Source organism: Diabrotica virgifera, chromosome 3 (assembly GCF_917563875.1).
Source record: "Diabrotica virgifera virgifera chromosome 3, PGI_DIABVI_V3a".
In the NCBI taxonomy this organism is placed as follows: Eukaryota; Metazoa; Arthropoda; class Insecta; order Coleoptera; family Chrysomelidae; genus Diabrotica; species Diabrotica virgifera.
In genome coordinates, this window is record NC_065445.1 from 83129953 (window position 1) to 83153685 (window position 23733).

General features: G+C 33.4%; 1 protein-coding gene across 3 annotated transcripts in view; it reads left to right on the top strand.

Annotated features, from left to right (window-relative positions):
* LOC114327283 (ethanolamine-phosphate cytidylyltransferase) overlaps positions 1-6940 on the top strand; it is a 56709-nt gene extending 49769 nt beyond the window's left edge. For 2 of the 3 annotated variants that reach the window (XM_050646623.1, XM_050646625.1), the window contains one exon: positions 659-6940. In XM_050646623.1, the coding sequence (XP_050502580.1) occupies positions 659-847 (189 nt within the window). In that variant the 3' untranslated portion in view covers positions 848-6940. The remainder of the gene's footprint in view (positions 1-658) is intronic. The other variant, XM_050646624.1, reaches the window with a different exon arrangement.
* The last annotated feature ends 16793 nt before the right edge of the window (positions 6941-23733 follow it).

The following is a 23733-nucleotide window of genomic DNA, read 5'->3' on the forward strand; positions in this document are numbered from 1 at the left end:
TCGCATAAAAAACACCTAGAGGGCCGCATGCGGCCCGCGGGCCGCAGTTTGAGTATCACTGTTTTAGGGTATTATTTAATGAGTTGATACCTCTGTAGTTTTCTGGCTGATTTTTTGTCTTGTTTTTTGGATAGTAGAATTAGTTCGCTCGTTCTCCATTCTTCCGTTATTTTATTGCGTTTTATGATTTTGTTAATTGTTCTGTCATTACACTCCACAGTTGCTACTCCACAATATTTCAGTAACTCGTTTGGTACTCCGTCTTTACGTGCAGCTTTTCTGTTCTTCAGGTTTTTAAGCGTTTTTCAACTTCCATCGTACTTATATTACCTTTTTCATTTGTGGTCATTCCTGGTGTTTTCGGTTCTAGCGTCATTTTGTTCTTCCTCTTCATAGAGCTTTTTATCTATCCTTTTCTATGTGTTTTGGTTCTATTCTTCTTACGAGTGAATGTGTTTCGTTTCTTATTGTCTTATACTTTTCATATGCTTCTTGTGTCTTGGTTGACATGTATTTTAAGTAAGCTTTTTTCTTTCCTTTACATCTTTCCTTCATTTCTGTACAAAACCACGGAGTTCTTCGCCTTGAGAGCGATTTATTTTTATTACTGTTTCTTTCACCAATAAATTGTATTTTTCACCCAGATGTATTTTTTTAGCTTGGTAAATTCGTGAGTGTAAAGTCCGGCAACGACATGACTACGGAGAGAATCGTAGAAAGAATAATCAGAAATAGATTGCAGTTCGAAGACAGAAACTCTAAGAAAGAATTAAAGGAATTAGAAGTACTTAAAAAAATGGAAGAGCTCGAGATAAAACAAAACGGTATAACAGCAAATGCGTCGTAATGCTTTTAAAATTTTAATGGTATGATCATTTACATTCTACATTATTACCTCCTTTTTGTATATTTGTTTTTGTTTAGTTTCTGTTTGTACCAGTGTAGAAACAAATATTTTTCTTATAACAAAATTATGGCTTGTACAATTGCTTATATACCATGGCAACATTTGGAAACTGGTATAAATAGTAGACAATTAAGTCAACGAAATTTTAAGAGGTATTAGTTCTATAATATTGAGTAACTTTTAAATCTATGATGGAACAACTAAACATTATAACAGTAAGTAAAGAAATGGATCCATATGTATGGAGTGAGTACTGTATACCAAAGAGAAAAATGAAATGAAAAGCAAAGCAGGATGTTAGATATGTCTTTTTCGTTACCCAACAGACACCTATATCAGAAGTCAAACAGTGCAAATAATATTAATCAGATACTATCGTTTGGCAAGGTGATTGACAGACAGGTGAACAGACAAGACATACTTTGACAGGAACACTATATAGATAAGGCGAAAACGGCGGGTTCGTTGGAAAAAATATTCACATGAGATTTTTATGCATAATCACATTTGTAATACACCCCAGAATAAGGTTCAAGAAGTTGCCCACGAGAAAAGTGGTCCAAATTTTTTTAGTTTTTTTTAATCAAATTGCAAAAATTATTATTTTTAGTCTGAACAAATTTTTTTTAGGTTTTTTAGACCATTCTGGACAAGAAAGGTCTTTTGTAATTTTTCGTTTAAGTTGATGGTTTTCGAGTGATAAGCAATTTAAAATTTCAAAAACGCAAAAATGGCCATTTTTAAGACTTAACTCGGTTAAAAATTATTATTATGAAAGTCAGAAAGTGACTAAATCAAAGTTTAAAGCCCCCCTACATGATCCTGAAGAAATTTGTGTCATTAATTTCATCTTGTAGGAGGGGTTTTAAAACTTTGATTTAGTCACTTTCTGACTTTCATAATAATAACTTTTAACCAATTTATTAAGCCTCAAAAATCGCCATTTTTCGTTTTTTTTCAATTTTAAATTGTTTATAACGTGAAAACGATCAACTTTAGAGAAACATTACAAGAGATCTTTTTTGTCCAGAATGGTCCAAAAAACCTAACAAAAATTTGTACGGGCCAAGAATATTGATTTTTGCAATTTGATTAAAAAAAATTTTTAAAAAAAAATTGGACCACTTTTCACGTGGGCGACTTCTTGAACCTTATTCTGGGATGTCTCACGAATGTGATTATGCAAACAAATCTCATGGGAATATTTTTTCTAACGATCCCCGCCGTTTTTGCCTTGTCTAATAATTCCAAAACAATGTTATCTACAATATTTGATTTCTTTAGGAAATTATCAATATTTAGCTATCAGATGATTAATATATGTGATACTATATAATATTTAAGTAATAAAATATAGTATATTTGTCAGGTAAACTATTTCTATACATTGTGTATCGGATCTTGTACTGCTACTATTGTGTAATAGAAGTAGTTCTATTTTTAGATCTATAAGCCATGCATAATTTAGCAAACATTGAAACACATACAAAAATTATATAGTTATTTATATAAGAGATTCATTTAAGGAACATGGTGAATAGACTAAGTAGGCTTTATTTTAAAGGCTTTATTTGATTGTAAGGAGTAACAGAATTTCCTATATTCAATTTTAGCATAAGATATGTTTTAATATTTATATTGTTGGCCAAAATATATTTTCTTCTTGAGAATTTTACACATGAACGTAAACACTGCACGATTTGGACAAAGTCCTAAGATGACTTTCAAAAGTTTCGTCACAGTGTCATAATTTCTATTTCCCCCCTCAATTTTAGCTTCCAAGAGATGACTTGTCCACTCTAAAATAAAGAAGCATATTATTATATTATCGGTTGTGGTGTGATGCACGAATAGTCCAAGAGGCAGCGTTGAAAAATCTCTTTGAATTTACTAAAGCTAGATTTTTCACAGTTGATTACTGTGATTGTGTAGAGAAACATACTGCGGTCGGTCAAGCTAAACGTAGAACAGGGGTTACTGAGAGGGTATCGAAAGTTGCTTTCATACGAAGGTAATTAAATCCATTTACTAAGGCTAAAAATCAGTACACACATTCTAAATTAAATATAAATAAAAGTTATTATAGTCGGTCAGTTGTATGACGGGACAGAGCCGGTCGATCGACCCCAGTGAATGTACAGGGTTATTAACTATATTTTGACCCCCTTGTAAACTGCTTTATTTACAGAATTAGAAAAAAATGTAAAATACAAAAGTTATTCGATTTTTAAATTATGATTTTTTGACATATATATCGTATTAGTGACGTCATCCATCTGGACGTGATGACGTAATCGACTATTTTTTTAAATGGGAATAGGGGTCGAGTGCTAGCTCATTTGAAAGTTTATTCAATTTCCTATTCAGTAATATAAACATTTACATGATTAATTATACAGGGTGTCCAAAATTTTTTTTTTAATTTAATTAATTGTTTAAATAATAATTCAAAATTTTTTTGGACACCCTGTATAAATAATGATCTTAATGTTTATAGTACTGTATAGAGAATTGAATAACCTTTCAAATGAGCTAGCACACGACCCCTATTCTCATTTAAAAAAATAGTCGATTACGTCATCACGCTCAGATGGATGACGTCACTAGTACGATATACATGTCAAAAAATCATAATTAAAAAATCAAATAACTTTTGTATTTTACATTTTTTTCTAATTCTGTAAATAAAGCAGTTTACAAGGGGGTCAAAATATAGTGAATAACCCTGTACATTCATTGGGGCCGACCGACCCGCTCTGTCCCGTCATACAGCTGACCGACTATAATAACTTTTATTTATATTCAATTTAGAATGTGTGTACTGATTGTCAGCCTTAGTAAATGGATTTAATTACCTCCGTAGGAAAGCAACTTTGATACCCTCTCAGTAACCCCTGTTCTACGTTTCGCTTGACCGACCGCAGTATGTTTCTCTACACACTCACAGTAATCAACTGTGAAAAATCTAGCTTTAGTAAATTCAAAGAGATTTTTCAGCGCTGCCTCTCCGTCTAGAATGGCATATTCGTGCATAAGATTTCTGGACTTCTTCGAATGAGAAGCTCGGAGTTCGTTCAGTGGCGTATATGTCGAGCTTTCCGCAGTTTCTACAAGACTTGTGTCCGCCGATATTTTATTTCCTTGATTTACTTAACTAATGCCTTTTTAAAATCTGCGCAACAAAACTTTACCACTTATTTTATTTATTTATCAAATAAATAATTACTCTTCGATTAGATTGACAAGTTAATCTCGCTTTAAATATCTATAACAAAGAAGATTCGTCAGTTTAATTTTAAATTATCAAAATTGTAACGAAACACGTATCCAATAAATTTTATTTGACGAATAACTATTCACCGATTTATTTGTTGTTTGATTTGTGTGTTTGCCCTAATTTGTGTATGATTAAACATGGGCCAATTTTCAAAATAAAATGCACAAAAATGTTCTTTGTCTATCTTATCTCAATGGGGAATTCAATGCTAAATCGCGTATGTTCAGTTCAAATTTTGAGCCTGTGTATACAGTAATGAGCACGCTAATAACCGGCAAAATAACGCAAAAGATGGAAAACATAATACATTGTGAAATAAAAAGAGATGACACTAGTAGAGGTGGAAATTATCGATATAAACGTATAAATTAACATTAAATTACTTAGTTTTTCACCTTTAGACGTATCGGAGGAGTATGACTGTCACTGTGACAGGAGAATTTATGTAATGTTAATGTAATGTTAATTTATACATTTATATCGATAATTTCCATCTCTACTAGTTTCATCACTTTTTATTTCACAATGTATTATGTTTTCCATCTTTTGCCTTATTTTGCCGGTTATTAGCGCGATCATCTGTATATTCTTTTTCTCATAAGCATCTTTCAGTGCGTCACAGTTTTTCGATTTCTTTCTAACGCATTAAATTGTATGTGACAGAGAAATGGCACGTCGGTGATTACAGACATTTATAACATTTATTCTAGTTGTCGATAGATGGCGCTATAATCGAAAAAAAAAATTATTTACTAATTATACAGTCGGAAAAATGAAAGAATACCCATGAACGATCACATAAATCACATATTATTCAGATTATTAATAATCTATCTCTCTCGTTTGTTATTTATGAAAAAAAGCAAATGCAAAATATGTGATTGATGTAATCGTTCATGGGTATTCTTTCATTTTTCCGACTGTATGATATATCTACGAATATTATCTGTACAATTTAAAAGACTATACAAATCAAAGAAAATACCATTTTATAAAAATGCAATAAACACAATTGATTTGTTTTTATGCCAAATGGCAAATCAAATGTGACAACTGTCAGATTTAACTAAAATGTTATGTTAAAATAAATGTCATAAATGTGTATTATCACGGACTTACCTTTTTTTCTATCATTTGTGACGCACTGAAAAATGCTCATGAAAAGGACCATACCTGACATAATAAACATGTATTCTAAATAATTTATTTTTTATATTAATATATTTTTGCTTGAAAGTTTAGATTATTAGATTATGGAATTAAAAATATATTTGAGCAACTCTTTTTAGCTCCATTTATTAGAAAATCTGTTACTCCTTATTATTTATAACTTCACTGATTTTTTATTTAAAATTTGATCTCAATTTTTATCAAAAATGAAAGATTACTGGCTTTAAAACCATTAGATTATTTTTTCTAAACAAAGTACATTTCTCATTTACTATATCGTAAGAAACGCAATTTTGAGAAGAAATGCAATTTTGATCACGCTTACTAAAATGTTTTAAAATAATTAATGAAAATGCTTGAAGTTGATGTTGATAAGTGTATGAGAAATGTAGAAATCCTAATTTACTTTGTTATATTTAATACAGGGCTTTCTGAAACAGAAAACAAGATACGGAATATATTTTTTATTTTTTTCTTCCCCGCTAGATATCCTGTATCAGATGGACATGTTGTTGCTGAATATAAGAAGTGTTAAAAATTAAAAAGGATTGTAGTTTTGATATACAGTACGTAAATCGTTCAGATGGACGTAGGTAATATACATTGAGATAATTGTGGCAACTGCGCTAACCTGTGTTAGTTGAAGCTTCTGTTCGAGTACGTGTATCTGGTGCAATACAGCTGTTAGAACGAATAGAATGAGTGGGTCTGCAAGCAAGTCTGTCCATAAATAAATCAAAACAAAGATTATGATTATTAAGTTAATAATTTTACTTTAATTTTTAAAATTTCCTTAGGCCAAAAATGTTTAGCTACTACACACTACCACATTGTCAGATTTTGACGTTTATTTGTGTAAGTTGAAATGAATGATCAATTTTGAGGTTACATACCTACATAATCGATTGCCTCTTTTACCAATAGGTGTCGAGGTTAAGAATTTTGAGGTTAATGCCCCTTAATATTAACAACCATATTGTCATCGAGACAGCGCAGTTGCTACAATTATCTCAATATATGTCCAGCTGAACGATTTACGATATGATAAAAAATACTTTATTGAAAATTTATCATCATCTTTAAATATAGTTAAATTTAAACAACCTTTTTTCTAATGATTTCATTTTAATTTTAATCTGAAAAATTGATACTTTCTCAAAACTGATTATATAAATTCAAGTTTTGTTTAATTGTAACAAAATGTATCGTTAAATGTATTGTTATATGTAACAAAATTTCATGTGATATCTGGTCTTTAACATGTAAAAGTTTTTCTGTATTTTTACACATTAATTTTTGATGTACCATTTTTTTAGTGCTAAGACTTTTGGATAGCCTTGTATTAACACTGTTTCCTTATGCCCCACTTTTAGGACCCTGAGGCGTGTACATGTTTTATGAAGCTTTCTATTTTTACTATGTCTTACTGTTTTGCCTAGATTTTACATTAACACAAAGTTGTACATTTGGACTTTGTTGAAATAATGTACCTAATTTTTATATTTTGTTTATACTTTGTAACATTTAGTGTTTTTATTTATTCAGTTGTATATTAGAAATTATAAATATAAAATATATTGTTATTATATAGTCTTTATTTTATTTCCTTACCTTAAAATATTGATGGCTATGCGTCTTATTGATTCAGGATTCAGACCATGGGACCTTTTGCACCAAACCATGTCCTTTCATTAACTACCACCAAATTTTTTTTACCACACTAATCCACTAATAAATATATCGATGAATTTTTGACAAAACATCGTAAGCGACAAAGCTGTGCGTTTTTTAGGAGATGACTTTTTCTTCTAACAACTTTTTAGCTAATATAATTAACACTTTTAAGCTATGATACATTAGTAGATTATTTATCAATTTATCATAGTTTAAAAATTATATTAGCCAACAAGTTGTTAGAAGAAAAAGTCGTTTTCTGAAAAACGCACAGTTTTGTCTCTTACGATGTTTTGTCAAAAACCCATCGATATCGGCCTCATGACGTTACAGGATTCAAAAGCTGCCTGCAGTAAGAGTAGATGGAGAACTGACTCCCCTTGTTTGACATCAACATGGGTGTGAGACAGGGAGACGCTCTATCAACCATGCTATTGAACCTATTGTCCGTCCCACCTTGACTTTACAGTACAGGTTCTTATGACCAACAGTGATGCCAAATTTAATCAGAAACAGGTTTGAAGGAAATATACTTTTCCGCAAATCGCCAGGAAATTTTGACATTCCTGTCAAAATTTCTTGAAGAAAAAGTCAGGACTTCCTTACTGTAAGGAAATGTCATTTCCTTACTGTAAGGAAATGTCATTTCCTTACTGTAAGGAAATGATATTTCCGTACAGTGTTAGTGTTCTACATAAATGATAGAAAACATTGTCAAGTTTGACAATTCAGCCTCAATACGTTTCCATAGTAACCCAAGTAATTTTATTAGGAATTTCAAAGCACCATTTATTTGGGAATAAAATTATCGCGTTTTTTTTAAATCAATCAATATCTGTCGAATTTTAAACGATTTGCGGAAAAATAGTATGTTTACCTCGTAGGAAAAGCCACATTCGTGGACTCTGTGTTGCTAAGTCTCGGCTTGCGCCTCGACTTAGCAATCTTCACAGTCGTCCAGGAATGTTAAGCTTTTCCTACCCGGTAAACAATGTACTATTTTTCTATAGGATAACTATAAATAACGTAGGAATTAATATTATTGACTTTTTGTGGCTGTCGGGGGTTCTAAAATATTTTTGTTTTCGAAAAATGATTTTATGTGAATAAAATAAAAATAATTTTGTATAGTATTTTTACTACAAAAGCGATATTACGTAGGTCAAAATTTTTGACGTAAGAGAACTGTCAAAACATTAGAATGTGACTTTTCATTATTGCCATGTTTATTAGTTCTCTTACGTCAAAAATTTTGACCTACGTAATATCGCTTTTGTAGTAAAAATACTATATAAAACATTTATGTAATAAAATAATATATTTAAGCGCATAAATATGTTAAAACTTTATCAGTTAATTAAGGTTAATTTCAGGTTGGAAGTCAGTCGTCTTTTTTCTTCTTTTATGGCCTTTGGGAACTGCGCCCATTTAGCCAGCAAATCAGTTGTTAAGAATAACAATAAACTGCAATTACGATCCAAATTTTCCAAATAAGCAATAAGTTACTCAATCCCATGTTATGTATCAGTAATAATTATAAGCTTATTCGATATTTTTTGTTATAATTTAATTTAGGTGAACTGGCCATCAATAATTTATTTATTTATTTTCAACTATAGGGCAATATAAAAATTTACTTAAACTTGACTGACAATCTATTTTATATTTTTCTTGACATTAGTTCAGAACTGTTTATACTGTCATTACATAAATTAACAACCATAGAACAAGATCCACTTTTAATGTTGGATATTTTAACGTTTTTTACCCAAAAAAAGTTATTACTTACGCATATCGATGATAAAATATCTGATTACTTTTCGAAAATGACTCACAAAAGGGTTAGTTTTAATTTAACATTTTTAGGGCCCTACATTTTTAGAACCCCGGGAATGTTCGATTGAAAATTCTTTTGAAGAAAATCGGCATCGCCGCGCTAAAAGCTCCCATAAGGATTGTATTGTCGTATGTTCGTGTACTGTAAAGTCAAGGTGGGACAGAGATTAGTTCTCGAGTCAGTCATCAGAAAAACCAATATAAGCGACCATATAATTACTAAGACAAAGACAGTACAAATTACTGCATAATATGCAGACAATGTAGCTATCATTATACGCCAGTCAATGGGAGCAAGAATAGGATATTACCTCCGAATTCTATCCTACTGCATGGCTTTTAATGAAATTTTGGGCCTAGCCTCTACTTATCTCCTAATTCAAAGTCTACCCTATGCCGATGTGTGCTTTTATCTTGGGGGTGGTTCCCACCCCTTCTTAGGAGTGGAAAATTTTTTGGTTAAAATTACCACGGAATTCGATAGAGAACCTAATTCTGAGCAAAAACTGTTCTATAATTTTTTTTTGAGAACTTTTTGAGATATTCGTGGTTGAAAATTGGCCATTTTTATTGAAACTTTTCGAACGGTTTTTTGCGAATTGCGAATACCTTAAAAACTATGCATCTCACCAAAAAAACTATATTAAACATTTTTGTAGGTTATAAAAAAACAAAGAGACACTTCCCTTCACAAATCTTCTGGTTATAGTACAAAAAGAGGTATGGTAGGTGAAAATAGTTTGTTTTTTTGGTACATTCTCAAATTGGTGTATTCAGCTTGAAATAACAGAGAACCGGTCGATTTTAGGTTATAATGTTACTAATACCTTTTGTAGTGCTTGAAAAGACCTTAAAAATGAGCTATATTAAAGGTCCATTACATTAAAACTAAGCGAGATATGCTGCAAACAAAATTGATAACTAATGTATTTAAAAAAAAAATGAGAAGTAATTTTAACCCCCATCCACCAAAATGTAAATGCATCGTTTTCCATCCACAATACCTTTTATTATAGTGTTATTTCTATGTTCAAAAAGTTGGACGGGTTTAAAAAAAACGGGTTTTTGAAAAAAAAAGAAAAAAAACGGGTTTTTGAAAAAAAAGATCAAATTATAGAGAGCATAAATTTTCTTAAAAATCTTCATTTTTCTCCATGTAACTTGAAAATGATAAGAGATACAGTAATAAAAAATAAAAAGGAAATTTTTATCTGAAAAAGCCCTACATTTTTGTGTGGTATCTTATTTTCGTATCTCTTATCTTTTTCGAGTTACATGGAGGAAAAGGAAGATTTTTAAGAAAATTTAAAAATGCACTCTAATTTGATCTTATTTTTTTCAAAAACCATTCATTTTAATCCAGTTCAACTTTTGGAACATAGAAATAACACTATAATAAAAAGTATTGCAGAAGGAAAACGATGTATTTAAATTCTGATGGATGAGGGGTTAAATATACTTATCATTTCTTCTTAAAATACATTAGTCATCAACTTTTTTGCAGAATATCTCGCTTAGTTTAAACGTAATCGACATTTAGTATTGCTCATTTTACAGGTCTTTTTAAGCACTACAAAACTTATTAGTATCATTATACACCTAAAATCGACAGTTTCTCTGTTATTTTAAGTTGAATACACCGATTTGAGCATGCAGCAAAAAAAAAACAAACTCTTCTTACATACCATATCTCTTTGTATTTTAACTAGAAGATTTATGAAGCAACGAATCTCTTTGTTTTTTTATAACCTACAGAAATATTTTATATAGTTTTTTGTTAGATGCATAGTTTTTAAGGTATTCGCAAAAATCCGTCCGAAAAGGTGTCATTTTTCAATGAAAATGGCCAATTTTCAACCACGAATAACTCAAAAAGTATTGAGTTTTCAAAAAATGAGTATAGAACAGTTTTTGCTTAAAATTAGGTTCTCTAGCCTCTTCCGTGGCTATTTTAATCAAAACATTTTTCACCCCCGAGGAGGGGTGGGAACCACCCCCAAGATAAAAGCGCACATCAACATAGGGTAGACTTTGTTTCTTGAGCTATTCTCTACTTATTGTGAAAATATCAAGTAAATCGATGTAGTAGGATGGAATTCGCAGCCAAATACCCTCATTGACTGCCCTATTAGTAGGAACAAGCCACGTAAAATGGAAGCGTTCAAAGAAATTAATCCTGAAGCACGAAAAAAGGGGCTTAAAATAAACGAAGCAAAAACGAAGTACATGACCGTCAACTGATAAATGAAAATTATATCACAATAGACAACTTTACTATTGAACGTGTGGATGCCTTCACATATCTGGCCACAGAAATCAATCAGAAGAATTCCGTTAATATTTCCAGCTGGAATCGTACATACTAGGCTAATAAAAGATTGATGAGATCGAAAGTATTAGACAAAAGGACCAAAATGACTATCTACAGAACAATGAAGGTCGATTCGCATTTTAAGTAACGTCAACGTCCTGTCAAGGACCGGTAACGTCCCATCAAGATTGTATTTTAAGCCAGGACGTTCCGTGACGTTGCCGATATATGAGAATATCCTGGCTTTAAACTACACTACCAAATATTTTGACGGGACGTTGACGTTCCGTAACATTCGAATCGACCTTAATTAGATCCGTAGTAACCTATGGTTGTGAAACCTAGGTAATGACGAAAAGGGATGAAGCCCAACTCAGGATATTCGAGAGAAAAATACTAAGAAAAGTGTATGGCCCGGTACAAGAGGAAAACGGCACATGGAGAATCAGGAGAAACCACGAGGTTAATAAATTGAATGACTTGTTACAGTATTGTACGATTTGTGAAAAGTTAAAGACTGTCATGGCTGGGACGTGTGCAGAGATAAGACGAGTAAAAGACAACAAAGAAAATATTACAATAGAAGCCGACAGGAAGGCAAAAAAAAAGAAAGGCCCAGAACAAGACGACGTGGAGGACGACCTGAAAACTATGAACATAAGATAATGGAAAAGAAGGGCACAAGAGCGATACGAGTGGAAGGACATAGCAGCGGCGGATCCAGGAGGGTGATAGGGATGGGGGCGATTTTGGCCCCCTTCTCAAACCAAGTGATTTAATTTTTTTTTTAGATTATATATTTATAAAGATTATAAAAACATTCATTTATTTTTATATTTAGCCAATCGGCCCTCCCTATCTTAACGATGCTGGATCCGCCGCTGGACATAGCCAGACAGGCAAAGACCCATCCAGACATGCCAAAAGAAGAAGACGAATCTAAAGGCTCTGCAGTAGCTGATTGTTTACAGGTATCCTTAGTACTCCAAGTGATGAAGCTTAAAATAGGACAAAACCTCGCAATTTTTTAAGAATGGATCTAGTGGAGTCACTGAAGGTTTTCACCTCCGATTTCGTTGAACCTTAATCGATTTTCATGAAAATTGGTAAGTAATTAGAAGATACTTCAAGGAACAAAGGTGACATGATATTAACTTGCGCTTTTACCCTGGGGGTGGTTGCCACCCCTTCTCGAGGGTGAAATTTTTTTATTAAAAATAATACCAGAAATCGATAGAGGGGCAACTTCTAAGCAAAATTTGTTATATAAAGTTATTAACATAAATCAATACTTTTTGAGTTATTAAATATCAAAGATTTTATTTTTTCTTAAAAAATGCATGTTTTAAAGCTGTTTTTCACGTATTACTCAAAAACTATAAGCTTTTGTAAAAAAGCTATTATTACCAAAATTAAAGATAATAAAAAATTGAATACACTCAATACTTAAAGAACTAAACTAATGTTATTTTAAAGTGAGTTATGGGTAATTGAATGTATATTTTTTTCGACGAGTACTCAAATTTAAGTATTCAAGCTTACATAACGGGAAAACGATGTATTTTATAGAATATACTTGTTAAGCACTTGTCAAAGTACTTCGGAATACCTATCAAATGAGCTTCAGTAGAAGTTAATAGCATCAAAATTAAGCAAGTTATGATGAAAATAAGAGAACCCTTTCGATTTTTTTAGGAAAAAGTTAAAAACTAAACATACGCCATTTCCGAAAAAATTAAAATTTGTAGTAATCCTCACAAGAATTTCTTTATGTTATCATAGTTAATTATTTCAACAAATTTGACCGGTTTAGAATGCATATTTTTGAAAAAAAGGTATAATTTAAAAAAAATCAGAATTTTTGGAATTATCGTACTTTTCATTTCTTTTGATAATAACTCCAAAAATACTCAATATACGTAAAAAATGATAAATATCTAAATTTTATTTTTTTCTATACCAAATACTTTACCCATTTTATTATTTTCGTAGAGTGAAAAATAACCGAGATAGAAACGTTTAAAATTTCAATTTTGCTGTGAGAACCATGTAACCGGGGCCATTTAACCTTTTATTTTTAAAAAAGTAAGAGGTATAAATGGCTATTTTGACGTTTTTTAATAGCTCTTGGAATAAAATTTGAACCAGTTATTAGATGAACTTGCTACTTTAAAATTTAACGGAGTTATTTACAAAAAAACAATAACATTTTTTAGAAAATTTTTTAAAAGATACATTTTGAAACATTTTTGGTGCATAAACTTTAATGCTATCAACTTGTTCGAGCACTTATTTGATAGATATTTCAATGAGCTTTGACAAATGTTTAATAAGTTTATGTTATAAAATGCATCATTTTCCCGGTATTTAAGCTTGAATACTTAGATCTGGGTACTCGACGAAAGAAATATATATTCAATTACCTATAACTCACTTTCAGTTAACATTGAAAGGTTTTTCTAGTAAGTAATTTATTTGATTTTTTATTAGCCTCAATTTTGACAATAATAACTTTTTTGTAAAAACTTATAGTTTTTGAGGTATTTATGAAAAATCGGTTAAAAACATGCATTTTTCTCACGAAAAATTAAAATCTTTGATCTTTAATAACTCAAAAAGTTTTGATTTATTTTAATAACTTTATATAACAAATTTTGCTTATAAATTGTCGCTCTATCGAATTTTGGGGTTATTTTTTATAAAATAATTTTCACCCCCGAGGAGGGGTGGCATCCACCCCCAGGGTAAAAGCGCAAGTTGGCACTATGTCACCTTTGTTCCTTGAGATATCCTCTAACCACTCACCAATTTTCGTGCAAATCGATGGAGGTTCAACGAAATCGGAGGTAATAGCTCATATTCACCTTCAGTGACTGCACTAATCGATTTGCTTGAAAATTTGAGAATAAGTAGTGGATAGTCCAGGTATCAAACTCTATATGATGCCAAAAGGCGCTTTTACCATGGGGGGTGGTTGCCACGCCACCTCGGGGATGGAAATTTTTTATTATATTTTGACCGCAAAACTAGGTAAAACATTCATTAGGTACTTACAAACAAAAAACGTTATATACATTTTTATATACGTTACAGGAAGGCGAAAAAAAGAAAGGCCCAGAACAAGACGACGTGGAGGACGACCTGAAAACTATGAACATAAGATAATGGAAAAGAAGGGCACAAGAGCGATACAAGTGGAAGGACATAGCAGCGGCGGATCCAGGAGGGTGATAGGGATGGGGGCGATTTTGGTCCCCTTCTCAAACCCAGTGATTTAATTTTTTTTAGATTATATATTTATAGAGATTATAAAAACATTCATTTATTTTTATATTTAGCCAATCGGCCCTCCCTATCTTAACGATGATGGATCCGCCGCTGGACATAGCCAGACAGGCAAAGACCCATCCAGACATGCCAAAAGAAGAAGATGAATCTAAAGGCTATGCAGTAGCTGATTGTTTACAGATATCCTTAGTACTCCAAGTGATGCAAAATATCAGGTAGATCGGCTGAGTAGTTTTTCAGTTACAATGTCCACCGCATTTGAAAAAGCAGTTTTGAGAAAAATGCGTTTAAAGTTTTGACAACTGCATCTTCATCTTATAATTTTTCTGCCAAATCGTAAAGTGATGCACATTGGAATATGTTTTTTGAATCGAGGAGTAATCTACAAAAGAGAAGGCGAACTGTCGTTATAACGTTTCTCACTACGCTCAAGCGTGCTGGCGCGAAGTAGCGGCAAAGCGCGTCGAAGGTGCTGTATAGAATAGAATAGAATAGAAATATGCTTTATTGTCATTGAAATTTTTTACAATTTTATGGACAAAGCTTACATACAGTCAAAAGAAAAATAATATCAACAAGAAATAACAAATAACAACTACAATTCAATAAAATTAGATAAATCGTCAATATACAGTAAATAAGATATAAAACCAAAGACAAAAACAATTAATTGCAAAATTTATATACATTGCAAATTAAAAGTTGAACATACTTACAACAACTAAAATACAACATTAGGAATTGACAGTTTAAGCTACTGCGTATGAAACCCAATTTTCTTAGTTATTCATTAAGAAATTCTTCTATTGAATAATATGGTCTTTCAGATAGATAGGCTTTTGTCAGTTTACGGAATTTTGGGAAAGATGTTGCAGATTTAAGTTGTAAAGGCAGATGGTTGTAAAGTTTTTTTGCGAAATATAATATAGATTTCTTTACTAACTCAGTGCATGGGATCGGTAAATAAATATCAAAGATTGAATTTCTGGTGGAGTAAAGATGATTGGGCCTTGCTGGAAAGGCATGAAGGTGTTTACGAATTAAACAAACCGTTTCTAGAATATATAAAGATGGAAGTGTTAAAATTCCGTGATTCCTGAAGTAACTTCTGCAATGTGTAGATCTTCTGAGGCCAAACAGATATCTTATTGCTCTTTTTTGCAATTTAAAAATAACATCAAATTGAGCAGCTGTACTAGAACCCCAAAAAGGAAGACCATATCGAAGATGAGACTCGAATAATGAAAAATATATTATTTTAGAAGATGCTAAATTGAGTTCCCTTGAGACAGATCTTATTGCAAAGCAAGCTGAGGCGAGTTTCTTACTTAACGAATCGATATGAAGGGACCATTTGAGGTTGCTGTCTAAAAAAATACCAAGAAATTTTACAGAATCAACGGTACTGATCTGACTGTTATTAAGAGGCAAAGGTTGAAGAGCTCCTTTATAGGATAATGCTACTGTTTTATCTACATTAAAAGATAGTAAATTAGAGTCAGACCAGGTCTTTATCGTCAGTAGATCCGAAGTTATAGTTTCATGAAGAGATGCTATAGTTGAGTTGCTCCAAGTGATACTGGTATCATCAGCAAAAAAGAAAAATTTTCCCATCGATTTTTAAATTAGTGATGTCATTTATAAAGATAAGGAACAGAAGAGGACCCAATACTGAACCTTGCGGTACTCCACATACAATGTTTTTGAGACTAGAGTCAGTATCATTTGCTCTAACTAGTTGTTTCCTATTATTCAAGTAGGATTGGAACCAATTCAAAGAAATACCTCTAATTCCATAGAAATTTAGTTTTTTAATCAAGATGTCGTGATTTACACAATCAAAAGCTTTGGCATAGTCACAGAAAACAGTGGCAGTATAAAAATTATTGTTTAGTGCTTGATAAACCTCATGTAGTACAGAAAACATGGCATCAGTGGTACATTTATTAGTTAAAAAGCCGAATTGATTTTGAGATAAAATGTTGTTATCAACGATAAAAGACATAAGTCGAGTTTTAATGAGTCTCTCAATAATTTTGGAGAGTACCGGTAGTAAGGCAATAGGTCTATAGTTGCAGGCATTAGATTTGTCGCCACCCTTATGAAGAGGAATAATAATGGCTGTTTTTAGGCACTCTGGAAATTGACCTTTTTCGAAGGAATCATTAATTAGTGAGACGAGGATTTCCAACACATTTTCTGTGAGATTAGAGAAAATGTTTATAGATAGTCCATCAGTTTATTTTATTTAGCGTATGGCTTAAGTATATCACAGAATATAGTTAGATTTATGCATTATACAATGCATCACAAACAGATGTCCAATTTTTTTATATATTCGATTGACCCTTCGGTTGCCATTACAAAGTCTATAGGGTCGCCTGTGTATGCTCTGCGTGGGCAGTCCTGAACAATGTGACTGATCGTCTGTCTTGCAGCGCCGCAGTCACAAGAAGGCGAGGGGAGTTTACCCCATCTGTGGAGGGAGTCGGCGCATCTTCCACAGTTTGTTCGAATTCGATTAAGGGCTGCCCAAATCTTACGGGGACGTTCAAATTCGCCAGGTTTCCCTATGATGTCCGGTAGACTATGGTAATGCGGATCTGTCCTACTTTCCCAATCTTCTCTCCATCGGGTATTTAAGTCAAAGTTGGATTGCTGCAGCGCTTGAGCAGATTGTAGAGGGGGTAACCTGGATCGGAGATGGTTTCCAAGAATATCGGGGATGTCGTTGTGGACTAGAAGCTGGCGACTGTCCATTATTTTGTTATATTCTTTAACCAATGCATGTTCGCGGCGTAGGTTGGGTGGTGCTATATTACTAAGGGTAGGTAGCCACATTGTAGGGGTGGGCTTAATTGTGCCTGTTATCATACGCATAGTACGGTTTAGTTGGGTGTCGACCAGGTGGGTATGCCTGCTATTTAGCCACACTGGAGCACAGTATTCTGCCACCGGATATATCAGGCCAAGAGCAGAGGATCTTAATGTTGATGCTGTGGACCCCCATGTAGTGCCGCAGAGTTTCTGTATTATATTGTTGCGTGTTTTCAATTTTGCTGCTGTTTTCGTCAGGTGTTCTCTGAATGTGAGCGTTCTGTCTAGAGTAACCCCAAGGTATTTCGGGTATTTATTGTGTTTTAACAGCTTGTTATTAAAATACACTCGCAATTCTCTGTTTGCCAACTTGTTGTTTAGATGAAAAGCTGATACTTCAGTTTTTGTAGTACTTGGCTGTAGTCTCCATTTCTTAAGGTATTCGCTGAGGATGGATAAGTCATTCGTGAGAGTGATTTCTGTAGTTTCTAAAGATTGGTGGCTTGTTGCAAGGGTCCAGTCGTCAGCATATCCAAACTTCCGAGATTCGGTTTCAGGCATGTCAGCAATATAGAGGCTGAAAAGTAAAGGGGCAAGGACAGAACCCTGTGGAAGACCATTGTTAAGTTTCATCTGTCTACTCGTCTCCTTTCCCATTATAACCTGGAAGGCTCTGTTGGTCAGCATGTTGTCAATGAGGTTAATTATCTTTCTGCAGGGGATAATGCGGGCCAGTTTATATATTAATCCCTGTCTCCAAACAGTATCATATGCTGCTGTTAGATCTATAAATACTGTTGCTGTCTTTTGTTTCTTTTGAAAACTAGCTTCTATAAAAGTTGTTAATGACAGCACTTGGTCTGTACAGCTTCGATGAGGGCGGAAGCCAGCTTGTTCAATGGGGACATTTTCTAGTATCCTGTGACTAATTCTGTTGAGGAGAAGCTTTTCTAATAGTTTATATACCATGCTGAGTAGAGCTATGGGGCGGTAGTTTTCTGGCTTATCGTTTGATTTGCCCGGTTTCGGAATTGCAATTATCTTTGTTCGCTTAAGTGAGAAAGGAATGTTACCTGACTGAAGTATATCATTAAAGAACATTGCAAGCCACTGTTTCGTGTATGCACCACTGTGTATCAAGAACTCTGGATGGATACCATCAAACCCAGGTGCTTTACCTGATTTCATTTCTTTCAGCGCATGTGTGATTTCAGAAATAAGTATTCTTGCTGAATATTCGGAGTTCGTTCTGTTCATTTGTTTTAATGCCCTTAAGTCTCTTTTCACGTTGGTAGTATGTGTTCGATCTCGTGGAGCTCTGGATAGAGATACTATATGGGAGGCAACCTTGTTAGGAGACATTTTAGACTCTCTGGATTCCAGCTGGTTAGCTCCTCCAATTTTCCGCAACAAGGACCATGCCTGCCGGCTTGATTTTTTGAAGTCAAGGTTTTCGACAGTCTTTATCCATTTTTGGCGTCTAGCTGTATCGATGTTGTGTAAAAGCTCATCGGCTATTTCTCGGTCACCACTTTCGAGAAACTTCGTGTATAAGTCTTCACATGTTTCAGTCCATCCAGGCACATATTCTTTGCGATACCCCCTAGGGATGGTTTTCTTGGCAGTGCTTATTACTGCGCCCACAAACCTCTCATAATGTTTGCTGGTTGGAGGGACCCAGCTCAAGGTCCGGTCTAGTTGTTCAGAGAATTTCTTCCAGTTTGCTTTTCTAAGATTCCACCTGGGTCGAGGATATGATCTAATTATTGGAATTGATATTCCGATGGTGATAAGCACCGGACGATGTTGAGTATGTGGGAAGTCTGCAAGGACACTTCTCGCAGTTGTTAGTGGTCTGTCATTGGTATCTTTTGAGACAAAACATAGGTCTGGGTTATATTCTTTTCTCCATGCAGCTGATTTAAATGTTCCTCTGTCTTTGGCATCAAAAACTAGGTATGTGTTTTGCTCTTCGGACCATTCTACTAGTGCCTCCCCATTTTCATCATTCGTGGTGTACTTCCACATTTCGTGGTGGCTGTTGAAGTCGCCGATGTATATAGTAGGATGTGGATGAGTCTTTAGCACTTCTGGGTTCCATGTAGTGGCTGGAGGTTTGTATATGTTAACTACGGTAATATCTCCAATCTTGGTGACTACTTCATGTATATTATTTTCATTGGAAGCAGAAAGTAGGAAACCATTTTCTATATTGCAGCGAATGTAGGTTGCGACGCCGTAATGTTTATCATAGGTGGCTCCCAGTAAATCGTAGCCAGGTATCTTTCCCCTTAAATCAAGCTGGACTTTGTCTTCAGTATGGGTCTCTTGTATGGCAACCAGGTCAATGTCGTTATCGTGTAGGATTTTTTGCAACACTTGGCATTTTGCCTGGCTTATGCCCTCGATGTTAAGGTGACAGACTCGGATACACGGTCCGAGATCTCTAGTCAGTTGGTTCTGAGAAGAACCTTTATTTGTTCCCATCGTATGTTTACGTATAGATAAGATTTCTGTTTGTGATCTGTGATGTTGGCAGGATATTGTTTTTGTTTTTCGTTCGTCTGCCGCCAAATTTTTGCTAGTTCATTTAGCGTTACCCAGGGTGCACCACATGGAGGCGAACTAGCATTACACCCCCATCAGTCCATCAGTACTACAGGATGATTTGCTTTGGATACTATTGATTGTTTGGGTCAGTTCAGAGATATCGACTGGTTTTAAAAAGAATGAATTCGAGACCTTTCTTGAATTAGGGAGATAGGAAATGGGATCTTTTTGCGGCAAAATAGTTGATATTATATTTTTACTGACATTAACGAAGTAATCGTTTAGACTCTCAGGATTTGGAAGGGAAAATGATTGAGCTGTGTGAGTTTTATTTCGAAGATCGTTTATTATAGACCAGGTTTCTTTTGCAACACTTTTAGAGCTTCCCAGACGATTTTGATAATAGGCCTTTTTAGCTGATTTGACAAGTTTTAGATATGTTGTCCTGTACTTCGTGATATATTCAGTGAGAGAAACATTGGTAGTAAATTTCTTGATGTATAGGAGTGAACGCATATTCTTGGCTGATATGCGGATACCTTTCGTAACCCAAGGTTTTCGATGTTTTGGCTTAATAGGAATTAAAGGAAAAGCTTTATTGAAGATGCGGATAAGCTTATCTTGAAAAACACTGAAATTATAGTCCACGTCCATAGAAGGAAACTGCCACTCAGAAGTTAAGCATAAATTTTGGAATTTACGAAAATTCTGGGCGGAAAAAATCCTACCTAAACGTCTGGGTTTTGAGGAGGGTTTGCTGAAGATGTTAAACTTCGTATACACTGCTTCATGATCAGATAGTCCCGCATTAATAGCTGTAGAGCAGACATCAAGGGGTGAGAAATCTGAGACAATATAATCGATTATGGTAGATGTAGTTTTTGTAATCCTTGTAGGAGAATTAACGTGCATTGAGAGACCATACGATTCAAATATGTTGACCAGGGATACTTGGGTAGCACAAGCAGCAGCATAATTAATGTTAAACTCACCGCATAGAATTTTTCTGCTTTTATGAGGCAGGTCATCTAACAAATTTAGCAGGTTCTGAAAAAATAGTTCCACGGCAGAGTCAGGTGATCTATAAACGCAAATAATGTAAAGATTAAGATTTTTATTATAAACTAAGGAAAACTCAAAGACGGATTCATTTAACAAAAAGTCGTATTTTGTTACCGGAGAAAAATCATTATTTCTAGAGAGAATTAGGGTGCCTCCATGAGCCGAACTTGGGCGATCATACCTGGCAATTGTGGTATATTTTCTACAAAAAAAGGCTCGTTGACTTCAAGCCAGTGCTCTGTAACCGCAACTATCGGGGGAAATCCTAATTCCTCCAGAAACAAAAACAATTCATCAGTTTTATTTCTTATAGAACGAATATTAATCAGAACCATGCCAAAGTTGTCATCACTAAAATAATTTGAGGTTTCTAGTCCCTCAGAACACGTCGTGATGTTTAAAAATTTCGCTTTGGAGAGCCTGTGGAAGTGGAATAATAGCTTCGGTGGCATTCCCTTGACTTTTGTAGGTGTATAATTCTTTCCGAACTGAGGTAGGACCTATAAGCGGCAAGATCAGCTTCCACTTCAGCTGGACCAATTCCGTAGGCATGGTTAGATTCTAGAAGAACTTTTCGTACTTCTTCGGTCGTAGTAGGTAGTCCTTCGGAAGCCAAAAAGAGTTTCACGCTGGTGTTGGTGTATCCATCATAAAATACAGAAGAAGGCTGGTCGTGAAGAAAAGCAAGATGTAGTTTAATTGCTTTTAAGATATCCGGTTCCCTTAATCTTGCAAGAAGGTATCGACTGTTCGAGTTATTAGTTAGTCTAACTCTTGGTGGTGTTAAAGGATCCAAATTTATGGATGGTTCCAAAGTATCTTTCTTAATAAAATTGATATGGGAACGGAAAGGCTCTTTGGATTTGCAAACTGTGATGGCCTGCTTGTCTGTAAATATATTTGTGTTTTCAGCTTCATTTTTGTTGTTGCTTGGAATGGTATCTCTGGTGATTTTACTCCGATTATTTTGAAATTTTCAGAGAGTATTCTTGAAAGTATGCACTTTTATTTGAAATAATGAAAAAATTAAATATTTCAAACCATACCCCCCCTCCTTAAAGTATTTAAAAATATCTATTTCCAGAAATAAAAAAAAGTCTCCAGCTCAAAAATTAAGTGACTCATGAATGTCAATCACCACCCTAATTAAAATTAGTCATTGACCTGATTTGATCTTCTTTATTTATGTATTATTAATAGGTTATTAAAGTTTGATCGGCTTAGAATGATTAGTTTTAAAAAAATAAGCGTAAAAAATGAGTTAAAAGCGAATAACAAGTTTTTGTAGTTTGGTAAAAATGCCATTTTCTTCAGAATAGAAAGATTAGCATCAGAGATACGAAACGATATTTAAATATGAAATTGTAGCTTATATAATTTCCAAGAACTTGGTTTGCAAAAATTTTCTCTACGGCAAAAATTGAGTGAGCTATTGACAATTAAAACTTGTAATAACATGCAAAAACCACCTTCACCAACCTTTCAAGTCACCTCTTTTTGTGACTGAGGATTTTAAAAGACTTTAATATTAATAGCCTTATAGATCTAGTAAAAACCTACAAAATTCTTTTTTACCAAACTTTTTAAGATAAAAAATAAAAGTGCATGAAGTAAATGAAGTAAATGAAGTAAAAGTCAGACTTACTCTCAATCTTTATTATAACTTCCGACGACCGGTTTCGCTCTTTAAAATTTGTAGAGCATCTTCAGGTCAAAGGTAACAAGTTACAAAATGATTCGGATACAAGGTGCTAACAACTCAGTATTCATTATCATGATGTTTCTGTTAAAGTTATGTTAACGGGATATGGTGGAATAGACGGAGGATGCAGCAAAGGTAAACAAATTTATAGGATTTAGGAATTCTTGAGGGTGATGAGATAGTTGGTGTAAGTCAACCAACAAATCTGTGCCTGTTATAATGTTTGTGTAGATCAAATTAGTGAATGACATATATACAATTTTAATGTGTGTTGATTTTAAAGATTTTGTTTTAATTTTATTTATATTTATTTATATATATATATATATATATATATATATATATATATATATATTAAAGAATTCTATTTATTAGTAGATGTAAGTTGACAACGTTTGGATCAAAAATGTAGCGAGTATTTATTGTGTATGTAAGAACTGGATGTGCAGTTGCAAACTGAATATTTAAGGTCCGTACTTGATCTTTGACGAGTACTGCTCGTGTAGTATTATTGTTCGCCTAAGAGTAGGTAGATCGAAAGCTTCAAATTGTAGTTAAAATGCTATATTAGCCGTCATTTAATAAAAAGAAACAAAAGTAAAAATGTGAATGTGAATTAAAATATGAATTAAAACAACAATGTAGGTACTTAAATAAAACATTATAAATTAAAGGGTGGAGAATTGGAATAGAAAGTAAATAGGAATATAAATGTAGTAAGAAGTAATTGGTTGTGAATGGCAACTATGTTTTAAGTGATATAAGCTATGGATAGACATTAATAATCTATTGAACCAGATAAAGGAAAATAGTAGTAAATTATATTTTCGTGGTATACCTACATTGTGTTATAAAATTTCCGTCAATAAATAAATAAATAGCTAGTTAAGTAAATTCACCTCACAATTGAACAAATCGAAACACACAGGACAAAGGACGATACAACAAACAATGAGGGAATTTGGTAGGTCTGGAGCACTACATTTGATTTAATTTATTTTAACTGTATTGATTTTAATTTTATTGAACCTTGACCTGAAGATGGTCTACAAATTTTAAAGAGCGAAACCGGTCGTCGGAAGTTATAATAAAGATTGAGAGTAAGTCTGACTTTTACTTCATTTAAAATGAACTCTCAC